General features: G+C 35.3%; 1 protein-coding gene across 7 annotated transcripts in view; it reads left to right on the plus strand.

The window, feature by feature from the left end:
- Positions 1-20404, plus strand: part of LOC145669686 (protein Fe65 homolog) — a 748169-nt gene that overhangs the window by 694116 nt on the left and 33649 nt on the right. For all 7 annotated transcript variants that reach the window (XM_081737961.1, XM_081737963.1, XM_081737962.1 and 4 more), the window contains 2 exons: positions 13312-13586; positions 16737-16855. In XM_081737961.1, the coding sequence (XP_081594087.1) occupies positions 13312-13586; positions 16737-16855 (394 nt within the window). The remainder of the gene's footprint in view (positions 1-13311; positions 13587-16736; positions 16856-20404) is intronic.

Consider the following 20404-nt stretch of genomic DNA (forward strand, 5'->3'; position numbering starts at 1 on the left):
AACGCCTTTCTGTGCCTTATAGTGAAAATACGGTAAATATTTGCCCAGTTTTTCGGCCCCCAAACCGGGGCCCAGAGCACAAGCTTCGTTTGCCCCCTCCTTAGTTACGTCACTAACTGTTATCCATTCTGCTTCACTTACGGTCAGTGTTTAATATCTGAGGTTGTAGTCGGACCTCACGAAAATTATCGAACTCTCCCCTCCCTGTACTTTTCTCCTTCATATGATCATAACAATGTAATTGAGAAGGAAGCAGTCAGCATGTGTGATTGCTTCAATTTTTGTTATGTTTCGAGGCGGAAGGCGTGCATGTGATAAAAACTCTTCTTTTTCTTCTTCATCGTCTTCGGTTGGATCAGGTAAAAAGGAGAAAAGAGTATTCCTTATGGCTGGTGAATGAAGAAACCGGTTGTGTGGCCTAGAGCCTCCCCTTGATGAGATCATCTGCTGAGAAACACGTGTTGTTCCGTCATCTTAACAGACACAAACCAAGGAAGCTCAAGAATTAAAAAATGAAAATAAAAAAAGAAGTGTTTTCTTCAGGATGAAATGTTTACAGGCTGAGAGGACGTTCACCGGACATGCCATTAGTGTTAAACCTTTTTAGTTTATGGGCGGATTTCATACTTGGTAGTTTACCTTCAAATTTTTCCATGAAAAACAGTTAAAAATTAATCAGAATGCCGCTTTTGCTTCAGTTAGAAGAGCGTTTCTCAAACTGCGAATTACGGACGAGTGGTTCTCGAGGTCTTGTTTTAAGCTTCTTTTAAATTCAGCATTAGTTCAAAAAAGAGATAAAATAAAATTCAGCTGAATTGTGAATCACACACTGTAAATAAGAATATCAAACAGATATAAATTACACAAATAATAGACTATACAATTCAATAAGGAGATATAATTCAATAAGGTAAAGATTATATAAATAATAGACTGATACTGTATAATTCACTAAGGTAAAGATTATATAAATAATAGACTGTACAATTCACTAAGGTAAAGATTATATAAATAATAGACTGTACAATTCAATAAGGTAGAGATTATACAAATTCTAATGGCTTATATAGGTATATTATCCATTATAAAATACTCTTGATAACCTTCAATTATTTAAAAAGAACTAATATGTATTTTATTGTATTGATATCACTATAAATTCCAAGGAAATTTTAGTTAACACCCATATTTTCAAACATAAATATAGTGGTACTAATATACGCTCATAAAATGTATATATAAAGACAAATTTACCTTCGAAGGAAACAAGAGTAGAGTAGTCCGCAGAATATTCTGCTAATGAAAGTGATTCCTAGTTTTAAAAAGTTTGAGAAACGCTGAGTCAGAGCTTCAGAAAGTCATGTGCAGAAACTATGAATAGTTCTATATGGAAAATATAGGGTGACCCAGAAGTAGGTATAGAGTCCCGTACTGACCGGCTCATGGCATTTTATAAAATTTTCTTATTGTTATCCATTCAGGCAGTCTTAGTTTCTTTATTATTTGTTCTTAATTTCTCATTACTCATAGCTTAAGCTTGGAACAGACAGAATCAAATAAACGTATTATCTTAATAAAATAAAATGTCATACTTTGTAGGGCTGTATACCTATTTTTGGACCACCCTGTACATTAAGAAATAATTAAAGAACTTGCAAAAAAAAAAAAAAAAAAAAAAAGTCCAGTTTTACAAAATGACGGCCAATTAGTTAGTTGGATGGAGTTCAGTTCTCCTTTTCATCACCGGCTGTACTTTATAGTGGGATCGAATCTGAACCGTAGTGATCAATGACTATGAAATGACGGTGGTCCAGGTTTTAAACCTCCCTTTAGTAAGATATGGAAAAATAAACAATTACTATTTTTCACGCCTGTCCTGAAACGATATGAGTTTGAGTGCTTGAAATCTCCCTTGACTGAGCTCTGCGTGCGCCACTGGCAGTAACTTTCAAGAATCTCTCACCAGAAATCGAACATTTGCATCAAGGGCTCGTGCGCTAGCCACTAGGCCAGCTGGGAGGAGTTTTAAATATTTTACTACTTTCTCTTTGCCTCCTCTAAATTTTGAATGTGGAAGCCTTTGATTTCGTTTAGTGAGCATCGTGTACGGTACAGTCCGCAGCAAAAAACCTGCAACATGAGCATGTAAGTTTATTGTGAAACTATGCCTAACAGCCCAGGGTATCAACATAACGTCTAAGTGGCACGAATGACACCAGGAGAAACCTCGACATCCCTTCCCCCCTTGCACACTTATTTTGGAGCAAAAGACTTCGTCGTTTCACAATAAACTTACATGCTCATGTTGCATTTTTTTTTTTTTTGTGCGGACTGTATAAGGAAGGCATCGCCATTTTACCATCCTTTTAAATTTCATCTAAGCGGCAAGAAAAAGCCACTATCAAATAAGGTTAATATGTAGTGTATACTAAGAAAATAACGGGCCGCCTTACTTCACGCTGTATTTGACCGATAGGAAATCAAGATTCCAGCAAATGATTAACAATAATACTGTTAACCACATGGTTCTGGTTGAAAATTGCCAGAATTGCGAGCGTATATCATCCCATCTTTCTGCTGCTGCTTCCTTTTTTTTTTCTTTCTCACAAGTAGTCGACGGATTATACGGGTAATAACACACACACAGACAGACATATGCTTACAATTAATCTGAAAGCTACGTTCCTACAGTTAACTTGCCCTACATTGCATTTCTTCCTCACCCCTCGCTCGAAGACAAATATTATCTTGTAATAGAGAACGCTGGCTCCCATAGGCATTACATGAGGAGAGGCTAAGTGGGCAAATACCCTCAATATTTTTAACAATGATTAGTTTACCTATAACTACTTACGGACTCTGGAGGTTCATCGTGACAGAAACTAAAATTTGTCAGTGGATTTTGTCTTTTCCAAAATCCAGTCAGGGTTATTGAACAGGGCCGGCTCTACGATATGTGCCACACGGGGCGGCAAGTTTTCAGGGGCGGTAAAATCTGTCATAACTATATTACCAGTATTTAAAATAAATATTTCGTGTTGGAAACAAGCTTCATGATGATGGTAGTTAAATTTACTAAGCTGACCTTCTATTTGAATACTACATTCATAAATCATGTTTAGATTGCATTAGTTTTAAGTCACATGAACAATGCTAAAGAAAATCTTAAATGAAATCTTTCATGTGAAGTCCTAGTCTAAATGAGACGAATAGTTAAGGTTATGAAGGAATTGGTGGTATGAGAATATGGGACGGAAACAAGAACATCCTGAGAAAGCCCACGAACACTTGTCCATTACACTACAAATGATTATTATTACTTATTTACCTAAGATCCAATGAGGTTACCACATATTGATGAGCAGGGCCCGGATCTTGTTGACCTAAACTTTTCTAAAAAGTGACCTATAAAATGACACTAAAATTCCTGTAAAATGACCCTAAAATTGACAAAAATTGACTTTAAACTTGCGTTTTTTAAAACTTTTACTTCGTTAAACATGGACATTTTTTGAATATCTATTTGATTTTAAATAACATTTCTGTCATTTTTAAAAGTTTTGTTTCAGTTAGCTGCAGCCCATTGATCAAATGTTGTGTTCAATGATCAGTCCATTGTACTGTATTGTAAGTACTGAAAGTGTCAATTCACTCGCGAGTTGAAACTAGGAAGTGCAAGTTCAGTACAAGTTTGAAACTTGGAATCAAAATTCGCAAGTGTAGACTGTATACACGAGAATAATAGATTAAAAAAGTTTAAAATTTTTGAACGTCTTCCAATTTATTTTTAGTTATTCACCTGATCATATCTTATGTGGTCAACAATACAAACCCATCTGTTTCACCACCTACCAACCCCCACCTCTCGTCAACGAGCTACAGCTTAGTATTCATTAGCTTGTTAGGAATGCATTTTTTCCACCCCAATAGTCAGGAAGCAGAAAAAGAGATAATTTAATTTCGTGTTTTTCAAATCCGTAGACAGTGTTCATTTTAAGATGTCTTTATGTTGAAGAAAAAGAATAAAAAGACCATAAGTGACCTAAAAGTTACCTTAAAATATTAAAAAATGACCTAAAACTTCAAAACGGCAAAAAAGTGACCAAATGTTGACCCTAAAAAGATATATTTTTAGAACCTAGAGTTGATGAATAACGTTTTTATTTCAACTTGCCTTGTCCTATGCGTAACAGAAAAAAGTTGACTTGTCAACAAGATCCGGGCCCTGTTGATGAGTGAAAAGCAGGATAAATGGATTCGAAAAACAGGATAGATCTAGGAAACTATCAAAGACAGATTTATTCAGCAAAATTGACAAAGTAATACTTTTTTCTTTTTTTCTTTTTACTATAAAGGAAACAATAATGCAACACTGCTGACGATCTCTTTCTAATTGTACTGCTCAACTGTCTACTGACGTAGTCAGTATAGCCAGTTCCAGTTTAAACAACACACTTGGACACAAATGAAAACACCCAGAAGCGATGTTGAAATATAAAATTAAATGAATATCATTTGTATAGTCCGCAGCAAAAATACCTGAAACATGAGCATGTAAGTTTATTGTAAAACTACTCCTAACACCCCAGGGAATCAACATAACGTCTAAGTGGTAGGAATCACGCCAGGAGAAACCTCGGCCTCCTTTCTTCACACTTATTTTGGAACAAAAGACTTCGTCGTTGTACAATAAACTTACATGCTCATGTTGCAGTTTTTTTCTGCGGACTGTACATAAAATGTATCTACATTTTACAATTAAAAAAAAATAAGCCTGGACGTCAGGACATGCATAATAAATACGGATTTGTCTTGCTAAATACGGACGTCTAGTAACTCTAATTCCCAATAGTGGGGCCGCGGTGGCTCAGTGGTAGAGCGTTCACCTCTGGTGTTTGGGGTCCCGGGTTCGATCCCAGCCCCCGCCAAGTGAACTTTGTGGTGGACAAACGCCGTGTGCGTGGGTTTTCTCGGGGTTCTCCCGTTTCCTCCCACTTTCTTCATTCCACCATTTCATTCATTACTCATCATCACCGTCTCCTTTAGCCTAACCGGCATAACCGTGGGACGTAAAACTCAAAGATTTCATTTCATTTCATTTCTAATTCCCAATATTCTCTAAGATTAAAAATTATCATTTCAGCTTTTTCTTAGCCTACGCATTCTGTATGTTGAGATTTTTCAACTTACAACTTATGGTCTCACGTATATGCCCCACCAATGTAAAGAAATAGTGCAATAATTGTTGCTTCCTCCTCATTATTTTAGTTGTCGTCACACCATCTTGTATGAGGACTTTTCCTGGGCCATTTCTTAGAATACAATCAAGGATTGTTTTTGTTTATCGATCAACGTTTGTAATATCCATTACACTCTGGCTTATTTTTCATGACAATATCCGTCACTCCGACCAACTTTGTGATCCATGCGGTTCTTTCCCTATCTTTGCAAGTGATTCTTAACCAGGCTTGCCAACTTTACGATAATTTATTGTGATACAGGATAATTTAAGTTTTAATGTTATATACGATTAATGCCCTTGCGATAATAGGTGGATAACTTATACTATAATTTTAAAACGCACAGTTTTTTTTTTTTTTACAGTTTTTGAATGTGCAAAATAGACTGTAGATATGCATTAAATAATTATAAAACACATACAGTGAGGTTTTTAACAGTCACTTCCGTTAAAATAAATCAATAACTATTTGAGAATTGGCAAATGTCAACACTGCATCCGTTCTTTAAATTTAATTACTTTTACTAGGGGATGGAAATATTGTTGTTGTTCAGAATAGTGTTAATAAGAATAAAGAAGATGGTGAGGACAGTGACGCCGATTTGGAGTTCGAAACTGAAGATTCTTAAGTACATTTATTACGTATTATTGCTATTATTAGCAGTATTACACTTGTTTCTATAATTATCAAATGCATAACGAATATACGATATTTGTTGTAATATACGATAATTTTAAACATGAAAATCGATAATTTTGTCCTGCAGTTGGCAACTCTGTTCCTAACATACATGTAAACAAGCAGAATACGTTCATAGAAAATTTTACACTTTAGACATATTGATTTTCAACTCTTCAATGTGAAGCTATACCTTCCGAATATACACTCTAGTCTAACTTGAGAATGCCTATTAATTTCTTCTTTAATGTTGCCATCCAGGAATATGTTTTATCTCAGAGAGAAGTAGTTATTTACTTCTTCTAATGCTGTATTAACTTCAAATCCTTGATTTCGTTGCACATGGGTATTTTTCCTCAATTAGTGATGTAACAAGTTTTTTTGCTTTTTTTTTTTAAATAAAGGTAATCAAAAAAGTTCTGTCGCTTTTTGAGGAGGTCTGTGTTCTATTGGCCCTCACAATGTGATTTGAATGCGAATGGAGATATGGCGAAATGAGTTGTTGGTGTGGGTATATCCAACATACTTCCTGGTTGTGGGAGTTCAGTTATACCGTGAACTTGCGTAAGGACAGACACAGAACATCATAAGAGCGTGTATGCTGTACGAGTTCAAACAGAGGTCAAACGCCACTGCAGCGAGGCGGAAGATATGCCAGGCCTTTGGTGAAGGTGTCGTGACTACGCGGACAGTGCAGCGGTGGTTTAATAAATTTAAGGACGGTGGCGAAACGCTCGAAGGCGCACTACGTGCCGAAGACCAACACATGTACAAAATGAAGATCTTCAGGTTGCAATTGAGGTGAACAGTGGCCAGAAGCATGAGGAATTGGGACTACAATTCCGTGTGAGTGGAGAAACTATTCGTCAGCACCTCCATCAACTTGGGAAGTACAACAAGTCCCACATGATTTGACTCCGGGCCAGACGGCAACGCGACCAGACATCTGTTTCTTTGCTGTCTCGTCTGAGTAAGGAGCCATTTCTGGACAGTGTTGACATGTGATGAGAAGTGGGTCCTGTACGAAGCTCCACTACGCCGTCATCATTAGTTAGCATCCCATGAACCGGTTCCAAAACAGCCGAAACCAGTACTGCACCAGAAGAAGGTCCTCCTGCGTGTTTGGTAGACTGCTCGCGTCATCGTGCACCAGGAAGTGCTCCAACTGGTCAGAGCATCAATGCAACTGTGTACTATCATCAGTTGAGCCGTGTTCAAGAAAAACTCAAAACTCAGCACTTATGAATCGCAAAGGGATCCTCCTGTCACAGAACAAGCTCCACGTGGTTAAGATGATCCGGGACACTATTCTACGCCTTGGATGTGAAACACTATTGCATCCGCCATACTTCCTGCCCACTGCACCGTTCGATTGTCATCTGTTCCATTCCTTGTACAATCATCTTTGAGGACGCCAGTCCAAATCCTAGTAGAGGTACAAAATGCACTTGATGCCTTCTTCACTTCACGGCCCACAAAGTTCTACCGCGATGGAATCCATGGCCTCCCAGAACGTTGGCAGAAGGTCGTCGATGCTGATGGGGACTATTTTTGATCTTTCAGGTACGTCTTAGGTGACGTATCGATGTTCGAAGGTGGTGCGTGAAAAAGCGACAAAACTTTCCTGGTTACCTTATAATTACTTCCATTATTGATTATTTTCTTGTCTACTATTCCCAACACTGCCTCTTTGGTTTTCCGTTTCACTCAGATGATATAAAATTGACCTACTATGCATGTATGAGCATCCATTAGTATATCTTGAGAAAATGTGGAAAAGTGTTGGTGGGGGAGAGTTGCAGAACACTCTCTTCTGCATTTCTTGATCTTTTCTCTAAGCTCCTGTGTCGAACATATTCCGCACTTGATCCTTTTATCATGATTTCTACTTTTTGAAAGTTTAGATGATTCCTTTAATAGAAATTGCTAGGCAATAACTTCAAACGGCAAGAGAAAGAAAGAAAGAAAAAATATTGATATTCTTGATGGAGGATCTTTGCATTTAGTTGAAGTTGTTCTTCTCTCCCATTATTCATTTCTCGTTTTTTGCCCTCCCCTTTTCTCTTCCTCTTTCTGAGTCTCGTTTGAATTCTGCTGCTGTTTCTGACCAGGCTACTTGTGATTCGCTTACAGAGGGATTCCTTGTCATTTCGATGCTTTGCCAGGCTTTTCCACCGGTACAGACTTTTTAGACAACTCTTCCAGGGACGAAATGTTCCATCAGCAAGCTCACCCTTGTGACGAGCCTACAAATTACACAATTTTTTGATGTGTGAAGGATAGTAGAGAATTCGCTACAGATTTCTTTCTCTCTATTTCCTATGTTCTTTTTTCTTATTTTCTTTTTTTCTTCAACGCCTTCCTTCCGAACAAGATTACGTTTGTTTTGCTTTGTTTGTAGAAAATCAGAAAGCTAGGGTCAACCGTTACCACTTCAAATGTTCAAATATAAAATTCGAAACAATATGCTAGGTTTAGTATATATTTTGTTCACCTTAAAGTGTGTATAAGTTTTATTTAAATTGTTCATACTTTTATACCAGACAAGCTAAACCAACTTGTTCTTCACGGGAAGCAGACAATTTGAATGAAAATATATTTGAAACCAGTGGCAAATGCAGAATTCAAGCACTATATATATATATATATATATATATATATATATGAAGACCTGAGGTAAATTAAGATCTCAGTGCCATTTGAACAGTTCTAAGATAATGATGTTTTTCCTCGATAATTTGTACGGTGCGCATACACCTCATGCATTCTATTGGCAATGATCTGGACTACTACGTACAGGTTTGGCACTTAGATCCGAATACACTTAAACTGGCTTGGCCCATAGACCATCATTCCGGTTATAACTGAAAACTTCAGAAAATGGCACTTAGATGGAAATTTACTTCAGCTCCTCATATATATACGAGACAATTCAAAAAGTAAAGGCACATTTGAGAAAAGCTGTACTTATTCTAATGATAGAAAACTGAAACATACCTTATTTTTCTACGTAACCTCCCTGAACTTCAATGCAGTTTTCCCAACGTTTCACAGGTTTTTTGATTTCATTAGAAAAAATGTTTTTCGGATGCATCTGTAACCAAATTTGCACCGCATCAGTGGCTAGATGATGGTTGACGCTTAAATTTCTTAACTTTTGGTGATGATGGGTGTTTCCAAACCAGGCTCGCAGCCTTATTTTCCGGTTCGAGATGATGTACACAAGTTCCTCAGTCGTTAAGGTCGATGGTCTGCCGGATCTTTCATCGTCCCATAAAGAAATTCTTCCCTGTTTGAAACGCTGTATCCATACGTAGATCTTTCTTCGCGATAAACAGCTGTCACCATACTATGCTTGCATTCGACGAATAATGTCTGCAGGTTTCACATCTTCCACATACAAAAAGCGAATCACTGCTCATTTCCTCCTTGGTGCAAATCGCCAATGGAGCTGCCATGTTTAACGGTCTGCTGCACTCCAACAACTAATGCAGGAATACGAGCGATACGTTGTCTTGAAGTGTTGACAACTACACTCACTCAGCGCTGGTTACTAGCAGTGTTGCCAATCCCTGGAAAGAGAAATTGCAAACGTGTCTTTACTTTTCGAATTCTCCTCGTATATTCCCCTCGTGAAACAGATATATAAAGAGATATCTGACTCTTCGTCTTCACGTATGATTTTTCTGTTTTGAAATTATCCATTAATTCTAGACTCCTTCGTCCCATCCTCTTTTCTGACACCATACTCTGTAGCACGTCCCTCATGATACAGTTCCTTCTTAGCCAATGCCCCAACCGGTTTCTATTCTTCTTAATAATAATATCTAAACTTGTTCCTTTCTCCCCAACCCTTTCTAAGACCCTCTCATTCGTTTTCCGCTCAATCCAGCTAATTCTTTCCATTTTTCTCCACACCGACATTTCGATAGCTTTTAGTTGTTCGTCATTTTTGCGTAATGTCCATGTTTCCCAACCCATACAATACAACATTCCACATGAAATATTTTATGAGTCTTTTTTTTCAACTCTTTATTCAAGGTACCACAAAAAAGACTTTTCTTCCTCCTAAAGCCTTCTTTCTCAATTCCTGTCCTTGCTTTTATTTCATGTTCACATTTCATATCGTCACTAATAATGCTACCCAGGTATCAAAAAGTAGTCACCTGTTCTATTTTCTCCTATATTTGACACCGCCCGCTTCGTTCCAATCTCCATGGCTTTCTAACATTTATTCTCATAGTCTTCACAGCCCTTCCGCAAGTTTTTTAAAAAACATTTTACTGATTTTCTCTTCAGATTCTGCAATAAATGCCATACCATCTTCAAACCGTATATACCTATATAAATATATATATATATATATACCGATGTGGCTTCTTCCAAGAGCCGCTATTAGAACCTTGTGGCATTTGGTTCGAGAAGTGTATTGATGTGAGTTGAAATTTGAGTTCGAGATTTCATTTCATAAAAGAAACGTTAGAAAAATGTATAATAAAATACATTTCTATCCGAAATAATTTTTCTCAAAGCCGAGACCTGCTTTAAAAAAAACAAACAAAAACAAAAACAAAAACGATCGTAAAAATCCTTAAATAATTATAAGGATATGTCTTAAGTCTTTCAGTATTCTGGTGCACAACATACCCGTATTTATTACGGCACAATGAAAGGAGGTTAACATTCAAAGAATGGCCCCTCATGTTGGAATGCTTGCAGCCACTTTCCTGCGAATTCCTTGATTCCACGTCGATATCATATCTTGTCCTTAGTACCCGGCTATTTGAGGCGATCGCAAAGCGTATTTATTGCTCATGCGTACTCTTGGAATACGCTGACCATGTATTTAAATGTAGATGGCTAATCATAAACGCAAAAGCAATAAAATCGCTGAGAAAACGTCAGCTCGAGCGTATTTGGTGCGGGTCGGAACAATAGACCGCCTGCTGTTTAAAAGATTTCAAAAGGAAGGGGAAAAAAAGGAAAGACGTGTTGCCAGGCAAAGGAATTGTAGCAAGAAACAGCTGCTTGGAAGATGGTTTGTGCAGAGTATTGGAACTCTGCTATTACACACCTGGACCTGACAAAAAGACCTGGAAACCCTGACTGGCTCACAGTATGATTTACACATCTGGTGGAAGTAAAATTACTGAATAGCCACTTTGGCCGCGTTCGCTACAGGGGGTAACGCTTCCTCAAATAGCCTAAGACTTAGAGCAAAGAAGTCAGTTACTGACTTTTGTTTCCACCTCCTGCTGGTTGATGAAGTATCGTCGTTTCAGGAAGTGTGCCATAAACCAAAACAGGTAGTAGTACTCCGAAGAGACAAAATCAGACTAAAGGCCGGATGTGGTATCAGCTTGATACATCCAAGTTCCTGCATTTTTTAAATTAAGTTTTTCAAACCGAGTGTGGTTTTGCGTTATTCTGCTGCATTAGAGCGCGCTTTTGGTTCACCAATGCAGGATACTTGTGGCGTAGTGCAGCATACATATAATATCTCGCTCCAACTGTTCGGAATAAAAGTTGACAGTGATGGTACGAAAGATAGGAAAGAATTCGGAGTGAACTATCCCCTCGTAGTTGAACTACACACGGAGCAGGGCGTTATGTTTATAACGGCTTTACCACTGTTTTTGCACTTTCAAAGTTCGGTAAAACACCCACTTCTCATCGCATGTAACAATCCGTTTCAAGAAGCGCACATCACGCGGATTTTGCAGTAGTTGTCGACACACATCCACTCTCTCGTCCAGGTTTGAGCTAGGGTCAACTTATGCGACAGCTTCTGATGGTTTTCCCAAGTTCATGAATGTGATGCACTACAGTGGAATGAGATATGGCGAGTTGATTTGATAAATCGTTGTATGGTGGGGCAGGCCTGTAACCAGCCCAAAAATGTAGGGAGGGGCAGCCAAAATTTAGGGGAGGCCCGGACCCCTAGCCCCCCTGGATACGGGTCGTGGTGGGGTTGTCGTATAACTTCGGAATTTGTTACCCTGGGGCGGCCGGACCTTGTCTGATTTTCGACATTTTTTTACAACCTGCACGAAATTTCTGGAACCAAGACTGTGCTGTGGCTCCTGCACCTTCTCCTTTCACATAACAAATGTATTAGGTTACTGCCGGAGCGTTATGCCCAAGTTTGAACTCATACAGTACTTAGTTCAGGTATCAGATGTTGAGCACTCATTGTCACTCTCAGTAAAAACTGATTGAAGATACTCATAGAGTGAAGCCTCCGTGTTAAATAGTCCGCTTGCCACACTTCTTCAAGAGCCAGTTTGACCTGGCACTTATAGTCGATAACTACGTATACAGACACGCGCCTGCTATTTGGGTTGTAGAAATAGTGCAAGACTTATGACTGTCTATTGTACTAGAATTGAACACAAAGAATTTACCATAAACTCTTGAAACTAATAAACGGAATCCATGTTAGATAAATATGGATATTAGACTCATATTAATGTTTATGCACGGAATTTATATGAGTGTATTCGTAAGATAATTATATAAGTTATTGAATTTTTGGTCACAGTGATGTTGATGTTGATCATTGCTCAATTGTTGATGTCAAACTGGCTTTTTGTCTTGTATCTTAAAACAATAATATATTTTTTTGATACATTAATGTACGTAAGAAACTCATTTTCCATTATTTCATAGCTCCGTCGTACTGGAAGTCTGTAATGTGATGTTATTAAAGTGATGTTCCTAAGGATCATATTTCATATAACAATATTTACATGTGTACTATAGATTTCACAGTCTGAGTTAAAGCTTAGACTCAACGTCAGTCATAAAGAATTATTTCACGTGATTGATTTTTCTTTTCTTTTTAAATTCAGCTACGTTATCAAACTTTGAAAATATAGGTAGAATGAACCTACAAATGGAAGGTGACAACAACTTTGTAACAACAAAACTAAATAAAAATAGGCTAATGAATTTCGTAACTTTACCATATGTTTGAATGTTCCAGCTTAAGCAATAGTGACGATAAAATTTCATGGCTAACGGCACACCCTAATAAAAACACATCCCAAATTCTGTGTGTTGTGAATAATATTGTTCTGGATATTGGGGAAAACGTTAAAGAGTTACATTAATTAGCTTTATTAAAAATAGTTATACTGATATTTTTCTTAGCAGACATCTAGAAGCTTTTAGAAAGACACTTTCAGTTATTGTTTATCCCTACAAATTTATGTTAAGCTTAAAAAAAAAAAAAAAAAAAAAAAAAATCCAAATTGTCAATGACTAGAATAACTGTTTTCTTGACTGGCTAACACAATCAATGAATATCAATTTATGTATTTTTGTGTCTTGTTAATTTTCTGCTCGTAACTCTAAATGTTCTAAAATGTATGCATTCTGTTTTATTTTTCAGTTCGTCTGAAAAGCCTATGGATCTGAATTCCCCGGATTCAGGTGACAGTCACGATAGCGGGATTCAGGTTCAAAACGATCAGACTGCTACTCAGAACATTCCTCATGTCCATGGTCAATTGAACAATGATCTGTATGCACTTCCGGTAAAGAGAAAACCCGAAACCAAATCGCAACCACAATCACAAAGTAGTAGCCCCACAGAAGAGAGGACCAAAACGCCATCGCCAGATGGCAAAGAGGAAGTTTTACCGCCTGGTTGGGAAAGACATGAAGGTATGCCAGTTCCATTATATATATAGATAGATATGGATTAGGAATATTTTAGTTTCTTCTTAATCAAGTTTAAGTCAGCCGACATTAATGTGTGATATGTTTTTCCGACCTAAATCACTGAAATTATGTTTCATGCGATACAGGGCGTTATGCAGAATCGTTCTGACGCATGATTAATGCCATACTAAAGAGTTCGACTGACATATTTTCCTGCAGTAGTCAGGCCTTTAGTACGACGTTAATCGTACGTCAAAATGACTACGCACGGGGCCCATAATGTCTGAAATCTTGCAGTGTACAGTACTTATGTATGTTACTAAATAAGGTAGTTTAGTTTTTTCTTCATATTTCAATTTTTTAAAAACAGTAAATAACCTATTCATTTTTATACATATATCAATGTGTGGTAACTACATAAGTGAGTTTATTTCACTAATGTAAACAGTTAACGAACTCTGTTCTCACACGCGAATCTTGTTCATTCGTAGACCTCTTTTAACGCAATTGAATAGTATTTTGTTATTCTTTTTTCTTCTAAACCTTTTCTCCAGTTAGCTGGTTAATAATAATAATAATATATACTTTTTTTAAAAAAAAAAAAAAAAAGGACATCACACTGGAGGCGTTAACAATATCACACATCTATACTTCACTTTAGAATGCTGCTCATTCTAACTTGGAAATTATGGAAATGAAAATAAAACTGAGTAAAGCAAACATTTGTTATTACTAACCTGTGTCACCGTTTTGACAGTATATTATTGTCTTTATCAAACATAGGATAATGTGTCTGATAAAGGCAGTGTCATATTTTTCCCGAAACTCCATAATAAATAGATTCATTTAATTACAATAATAATTATTGCTTGCCTGATATGCCATCCGACTTCAGTAAAATGTACACTACAATATCTAAATTCCAAATGTTCGCTGGGAAGAGCCCAGTATTGTTAAAGAAGGTCCGAAAGAATTCGATCCATGGGAAAACTTGGAAACTTATTTATTGTAATGTAAGATAGTGTAATATCTCGATCACTCTCTTGTACGATTTGAACGTAATTTATTTATAATTATATATATATATATATATATATATATATATATTTCTTTATAACGTGTAGAGAAGTATGTACTCTTCGTGGTACAGAAAGTGTTAATCAAATTGGTCAGTTCGTGTCAAGTTATTCACATAAGAACTTAGGTAAGGAAGGTATGTACGTTTGCTGGTGATTATATTTCAGATTTCACTGACAATATCGCTGACACAAAATAATGTACAAACAAGGAAACGGGACTCAAATTCAACTTTGAATATGATATTATTACATATTTCTTAACCTGTAAATGGTTTTGACACACTTTAAAAAAGAAAATTAAATATATCATAGAAGTGCAAAGTATGGTGAGAGATCTTAATGAGAAGAGAAAGGAAGCTGGATTGAAAATGTAGAATGTCGAATTGAAAATTAATGTGGAAAAGATGAACGTTGTGTTTAATTGCTTCGCAAGAACGTCAGGAATAGAAATTGAAAAGACAAAACAAAGAAATGAATACCAATATTTGTCTGAAAGATTTTTTTTTGAAGTATTATAGAAATTAACAGACGTAGTAACCTAGGCTGGAGTGCATGCGGAGGGAATGAACAGTTTTGCTTGGGTATATTAGAAAGCGCTAATGTGTTCTGAACCGGAAAATTTTCCATTAATGCTTTTCTGAGACATAGATCGAAAACGTGGACACTGAAATTTTCAGTCAGCAAACTACACAATGAAGCATGAAGAATTATAAGATAAACCTGATATGGTAGAAGAGAAAATAGATGAATCAAGATGGTCACAGGAGTGACAAGACTTTAACACTCATTTACTGCTACAAATGGAAAAAACTGTAATGGGTAGATACACATACTGTTTTAGCAATATTTTATCGTGATAGAAATCTTTTATTTAACAAGTAAATATATATATACAAAGAAAAAACAAAATCGTAAAATGATATTATCTTCTTTAATGAAGGTTTGATGCTTTTCTAGAATCTAATTTTGGAAAATTTGTCATGTTGCGAAAATTTAAAAGTTCCAGATAATTCGGTATTTCAATATGTAAATATTTTATATGTTATTTTAGCAATTGGTTATTATTACAATAATTGGTCAACGAATGATGTTAATTTCGAAGTATGACAAGCTGGTTTTATCATTTCATCTGGCATTACCATGGGATCTGTATTCTTTTCTTTTTTTCTGCTTTAAGACCACTCTCGTGGCTAAGTATTCACGTACGCGCTTTTCGCGTGGGAGACTTGGGTTCAATTCTCGGCGGGAGTTCTTGTGATTCGTATTCCATGTTAAGCAGTAGATCCTACGTCTCATATGGTCTCGCTGCTGAAAAAGACCCTCGATCCGTTTATTTGGCATGAGATCAGTATTCTTCTACAATAATGGCAGACTGAATAAAATTGATGTGAACAGGTATTTAATAAATTGAGAGATAGTTCTCAAAATCTTAGTATTGAACTAAAATAATCTGTATTGGAAGGAATATTAAAAATATACAATAAAACTGAATTAGCACACATAAATTAGTTTATACCAAGGCTAATACAGAAATAAATAAGTCAAATTTCTATTGGATATTGAATGAAGAAGATTATATGGTTGTTAAGCTAGCTATGAAGTGCTAAAGTTGAAAAATGTTCATATTCACTCTGGTGGTACTGATAAATATCGTCGCTGCGCCTCAAAGAATCGCTATGTGTTAAAACCACAACTTTTCAGGAGAAGCAAAAAACATTCCAAAGTCTTAAAATTTTGTCAGATACACGGTAACACTTGAAAAATATAAGAAAATTGGTTCTGCGTATATTATGCACTGGACATTGTTGTAGCTTGTTTCAACAATATTATATTACTATTTTAGTGTCTATTGCGCCTTTATAAGCACATAGAGGATTTGTATACATTAATCGATACGTACGTGATGAGAACTTAAACCTTCTTGTAAAACTTAACGAGTTTATTTACTTTTACACAGAACACAAGAGAAGTCAAGAAAATTTATAGCAAACATTTGAATTGAACTAGAAATGTTCGTAATTGGTTAGTGCATTATCAGTAACTACAATATCTGTAATCTTTTTTGTTTCAACAGATAACGATGGCCCCTACTATTGGCACATAAAGAGCGGTACTATTCAGAGGGAAGCGCCAGTAATGCCTCCAAACGGGAAAACAGAACCACGAAGGCCTCTTGTAAAAGACGCGGAAAGTGTAAGTATTGGAATCTAACTTAGTGTTGGATAAATTGAAATTGTAATGCTTAAAATGTGTGTGTCCAGATTAAATATGATTTTATTTGAGATTAAATTATAATCAGTTTATTGCTAAACACAATACGTAATCTGCAACAAGCAGTAATAAGTTTATGTAACCAAGTAAAAAGTTTTCGAGATCTGTTCCTGCTTATTTCTTCAGTCGCCAATGAAGGGAGAACATTTACTTTTTTTTTTTTTTAAATCCTATGTCTTTTTCTTACATTGCATAGTAACACAAGTTATTCTCAATTAACCAATTAGTTATTCTCAGCTGGCAGGAACAGTTGTCGAGACCGAAAGCTTTTTCACTTGGTTAAGTGATAATTATTATTAATTATTGAGTGCAATTGTTTGGCTGTTTTATTTCTTTGAAAATTATTAAGTGCAGTTGTTTCGCTTTGTTTTATTTCTTTGAAAATTATTTAGTGCAATTGTTTGGCTTTGTTTTATTTAAAAATATTAAGTGCAATTGTTTCGCTTTGTTTTATTTCTTTGAAAATTAAGTGCAATTGTTTCGCTTTGTTTTATTTCTTTGAAAATTAAGTGCAATTGTTTGGCTTTGTTTTATTTCTTTGAAATTTTCGTTTCGTCTGTACAGTTTCTTAACGATAATACAATATTTTTCATGGAATAAAAAATGTGTTAGAAATTAGAAGTTAAAACACTCATCATCTATTCCGTGCGTGACACTATATCTTTACTGCCAAGTAATTATAGAAACGCTATAGTTCGACGATACTGGTGCAAATTTATCTGATACGTGTCATCTAATTCCAGTTCCTAGTATTTTGTCAGAAGTAACAGAAATTTTTGTCTTCCCGAACTCGATGCTAAAGGTGAAAACGAACTTATAGTTACAATTGTTTATGCTTGGAAGTAATACTTACTTAACAGATGTTCAGTAACGAAATTTATTTCCGGTGTTATTTTATACATGCACAGTTCTTTCTGTTTCATTTTGCGTTGCAACAGTTTCTTGTATTGTATTTGCAGCAGACTACAGTATTATATCTTTCATTACGTAGTAACTGGATTCATCCTGGGGACATTCTAAATTAGTTTTTAGTATTACAGTATTTATTTCATTTTCATCTTATGAAGAACACAACTTTATTTGGTAAAATAACATCTCCATTTTGCAGTAACAGGATTTTCAGAGTTTGTGCTTATTATTTTTTGCCTCACAACTCTTACTGAATGTTTTATGTCCACTATGTTGCACCAAAAAAAAGAACTAATTTCTTGACATACAGGTTCTAAGATCCCGTCTTAAGTGTTATTAAAACTGATACACATTGATCCTGGAAATATATTCTTGAAAACAGGGAGGATACAATTCATTAGATAATTTATATTAAGATTGAAATCATAATAACTTTTTTGTGATCTAAATAAGCGCAAGTGTGAAATCGAGCTTAAATTACTGAAATTTTCTATGAATTAGTTCAAATACAGTCATTTCTCTGGTTGACTTCAATAGTTCGAAAATATAAGTGATAACATTCTCGTATCGAATTTACAGTGAGATTTTAAATTAGATTAAAACAGTTCTGGGTAAAATATTCATATTTTACTGTTAAAAGGGCTGTTTGCACTAAAAGATCGAAAAAAATGTGATGTATTATTAGCCTGCATTAATCTTAACATATCCTTTAAATATAGGACATTATATATAATGTTAATGAAAGAAGCATTAACGGGAATTGGGGATTTCAAGATTGGAGGGCAGATCATTAACAAGATCAGGTATGCAGATGATACGGTTATTATAGCTAGAACCGAAGAATGACTACAGATTATGATTGACAAAGTAGTTGACACTAAGAAACTATATGGAATGGAAATCAACATCGAAAAATCGAAAATCATGAGAATATCATGTAGAAATTCGCCCTTACGGTTCAGAGTAGAAAAAAGAATACTTGAAGAAGTTGACTATTTCAAATATTTTGGAAGTATTTTGACGAAAGACGCGTACTCATCAAAGAGATCAGATCAAAGAATTGCCATAGCCAAAGAAGCTTTCAACAAGAAAAGGTCACTCTTAACTAGCAGCCTTAATATTAGACTAAGAAAGAAATTGGTCAAGTGCTATACATGGACTTTATCGTTCAGAGACTTGGACATTGAGGAAGATTATGAAGAAATATTTAGAGAGCTTCAAAATGTGGTGTTGGAGAAAAATGGAGGAGATAAAATGGCCAGAAAGAATAACAAACGAAAATGTTTTAAAACGGATAAGAAAGAAAAGGACGCTTCTAGCCACCATCCTTCGTAGAAAGGCCAATTGGATTGGACACATCTTGCGAAGAAATTGTCTTGTTCATACCGCCATAGAAGGAAAAGTGGAAGGAAAGTGAGGAGTAGGGAGAAGAACACAACTGATCGATGATTTGAAAATTAAAAGAAAATATTGGGAGTTAAAAGAGGAAGCTGAAAATCGAGAAACGTGGAAGAAACATTTCCAGGCCTAAACTGAAAATTAAAAAGAAGAAGAAGAAGAAAGAAAGAAATACTCATTAGTCCCAGAACGTGCCAATAGGCAGAATACTTAATAATAATAATAATAATAATAATAATAATAATAATAATAATAATAATAATAATAATAATAATAATAATAATAATAATAATGTAAATAGAACTGTCATATATAATGTGCTAGGAAATAATATAAATGTTATCGACTTTCTCGTACCGAGTTTATTAACCTTTGGTTACGTCCCTCTAGTGTATTATACATCTGCATCTTAATAAATAGGCCAGTGATATAGTTGACTCTTTGTAAGTAATCCATAAATTCATATACATTAGATACCCTCAATTATTATCTTATTAGTTCATTCTTTTATTATTCATCTTTATAATATTAAATCATCTTGTAATTCCATGTTGGTTAATTGTTTGGAGGTGAATCAGTTCACATCATTTAATTTACTTACATAAATCTTATTTTTGTTATAACTTCATATTTTAAAGTAGTAAGTAAGATACTCTACATCTACATTTATTTGTTTTCTAGAGTATATTATCATTTATTCATAGAAAACTTACATTTTATTTCCAGTAGCAAGAAGTAATATTTTATATGTAATTGCGTCACTCTAGTCATTAGGTCAGCGTTTCCCAACCTTTTTCAGCTTGCGGCACACTACGGGTGTTACTTGGATTCTCGCGGCACACTTATAAATATTATTTGTAAATATAAAACACAATGGTATTTTATTCTGTGATTATTGATCTCCTTCTCACAGAGAAGAAAGCTCTATCACTGTTTTTTCCCTGTGATATAAATCATTATGCTTATTTTTCATTCTAATTTAAAAAATAGAAAACAATTGCAATGAAATATTGGACTCAAGTTTTTAAAAATACGATTTCCTTTTAAAAACTGTATCCAACCTTTTACTAAGAAGGAAGATCATTAGATAACGAACGAACAAACAAATCTCTTTTACTTTGGAAACACAAATGTAGGTAATTTGTCGAAAGGATTGAATGATAT

Source organism: Thermobia domestica, chromosome 14 (genome assembly GCF_964235325.1).
Source record: "Thermobia domestica chromosome 14, izTheDome1.hap1.1, whole genome shotgun sequence".
Taxonomy (NCBI): domain Eukaryota; kingdom Metazoa; phylum Arthropoda; class Insecta; order Zygentoma; family Lepismatidae; genus Thermobia; species Thermobia domestica.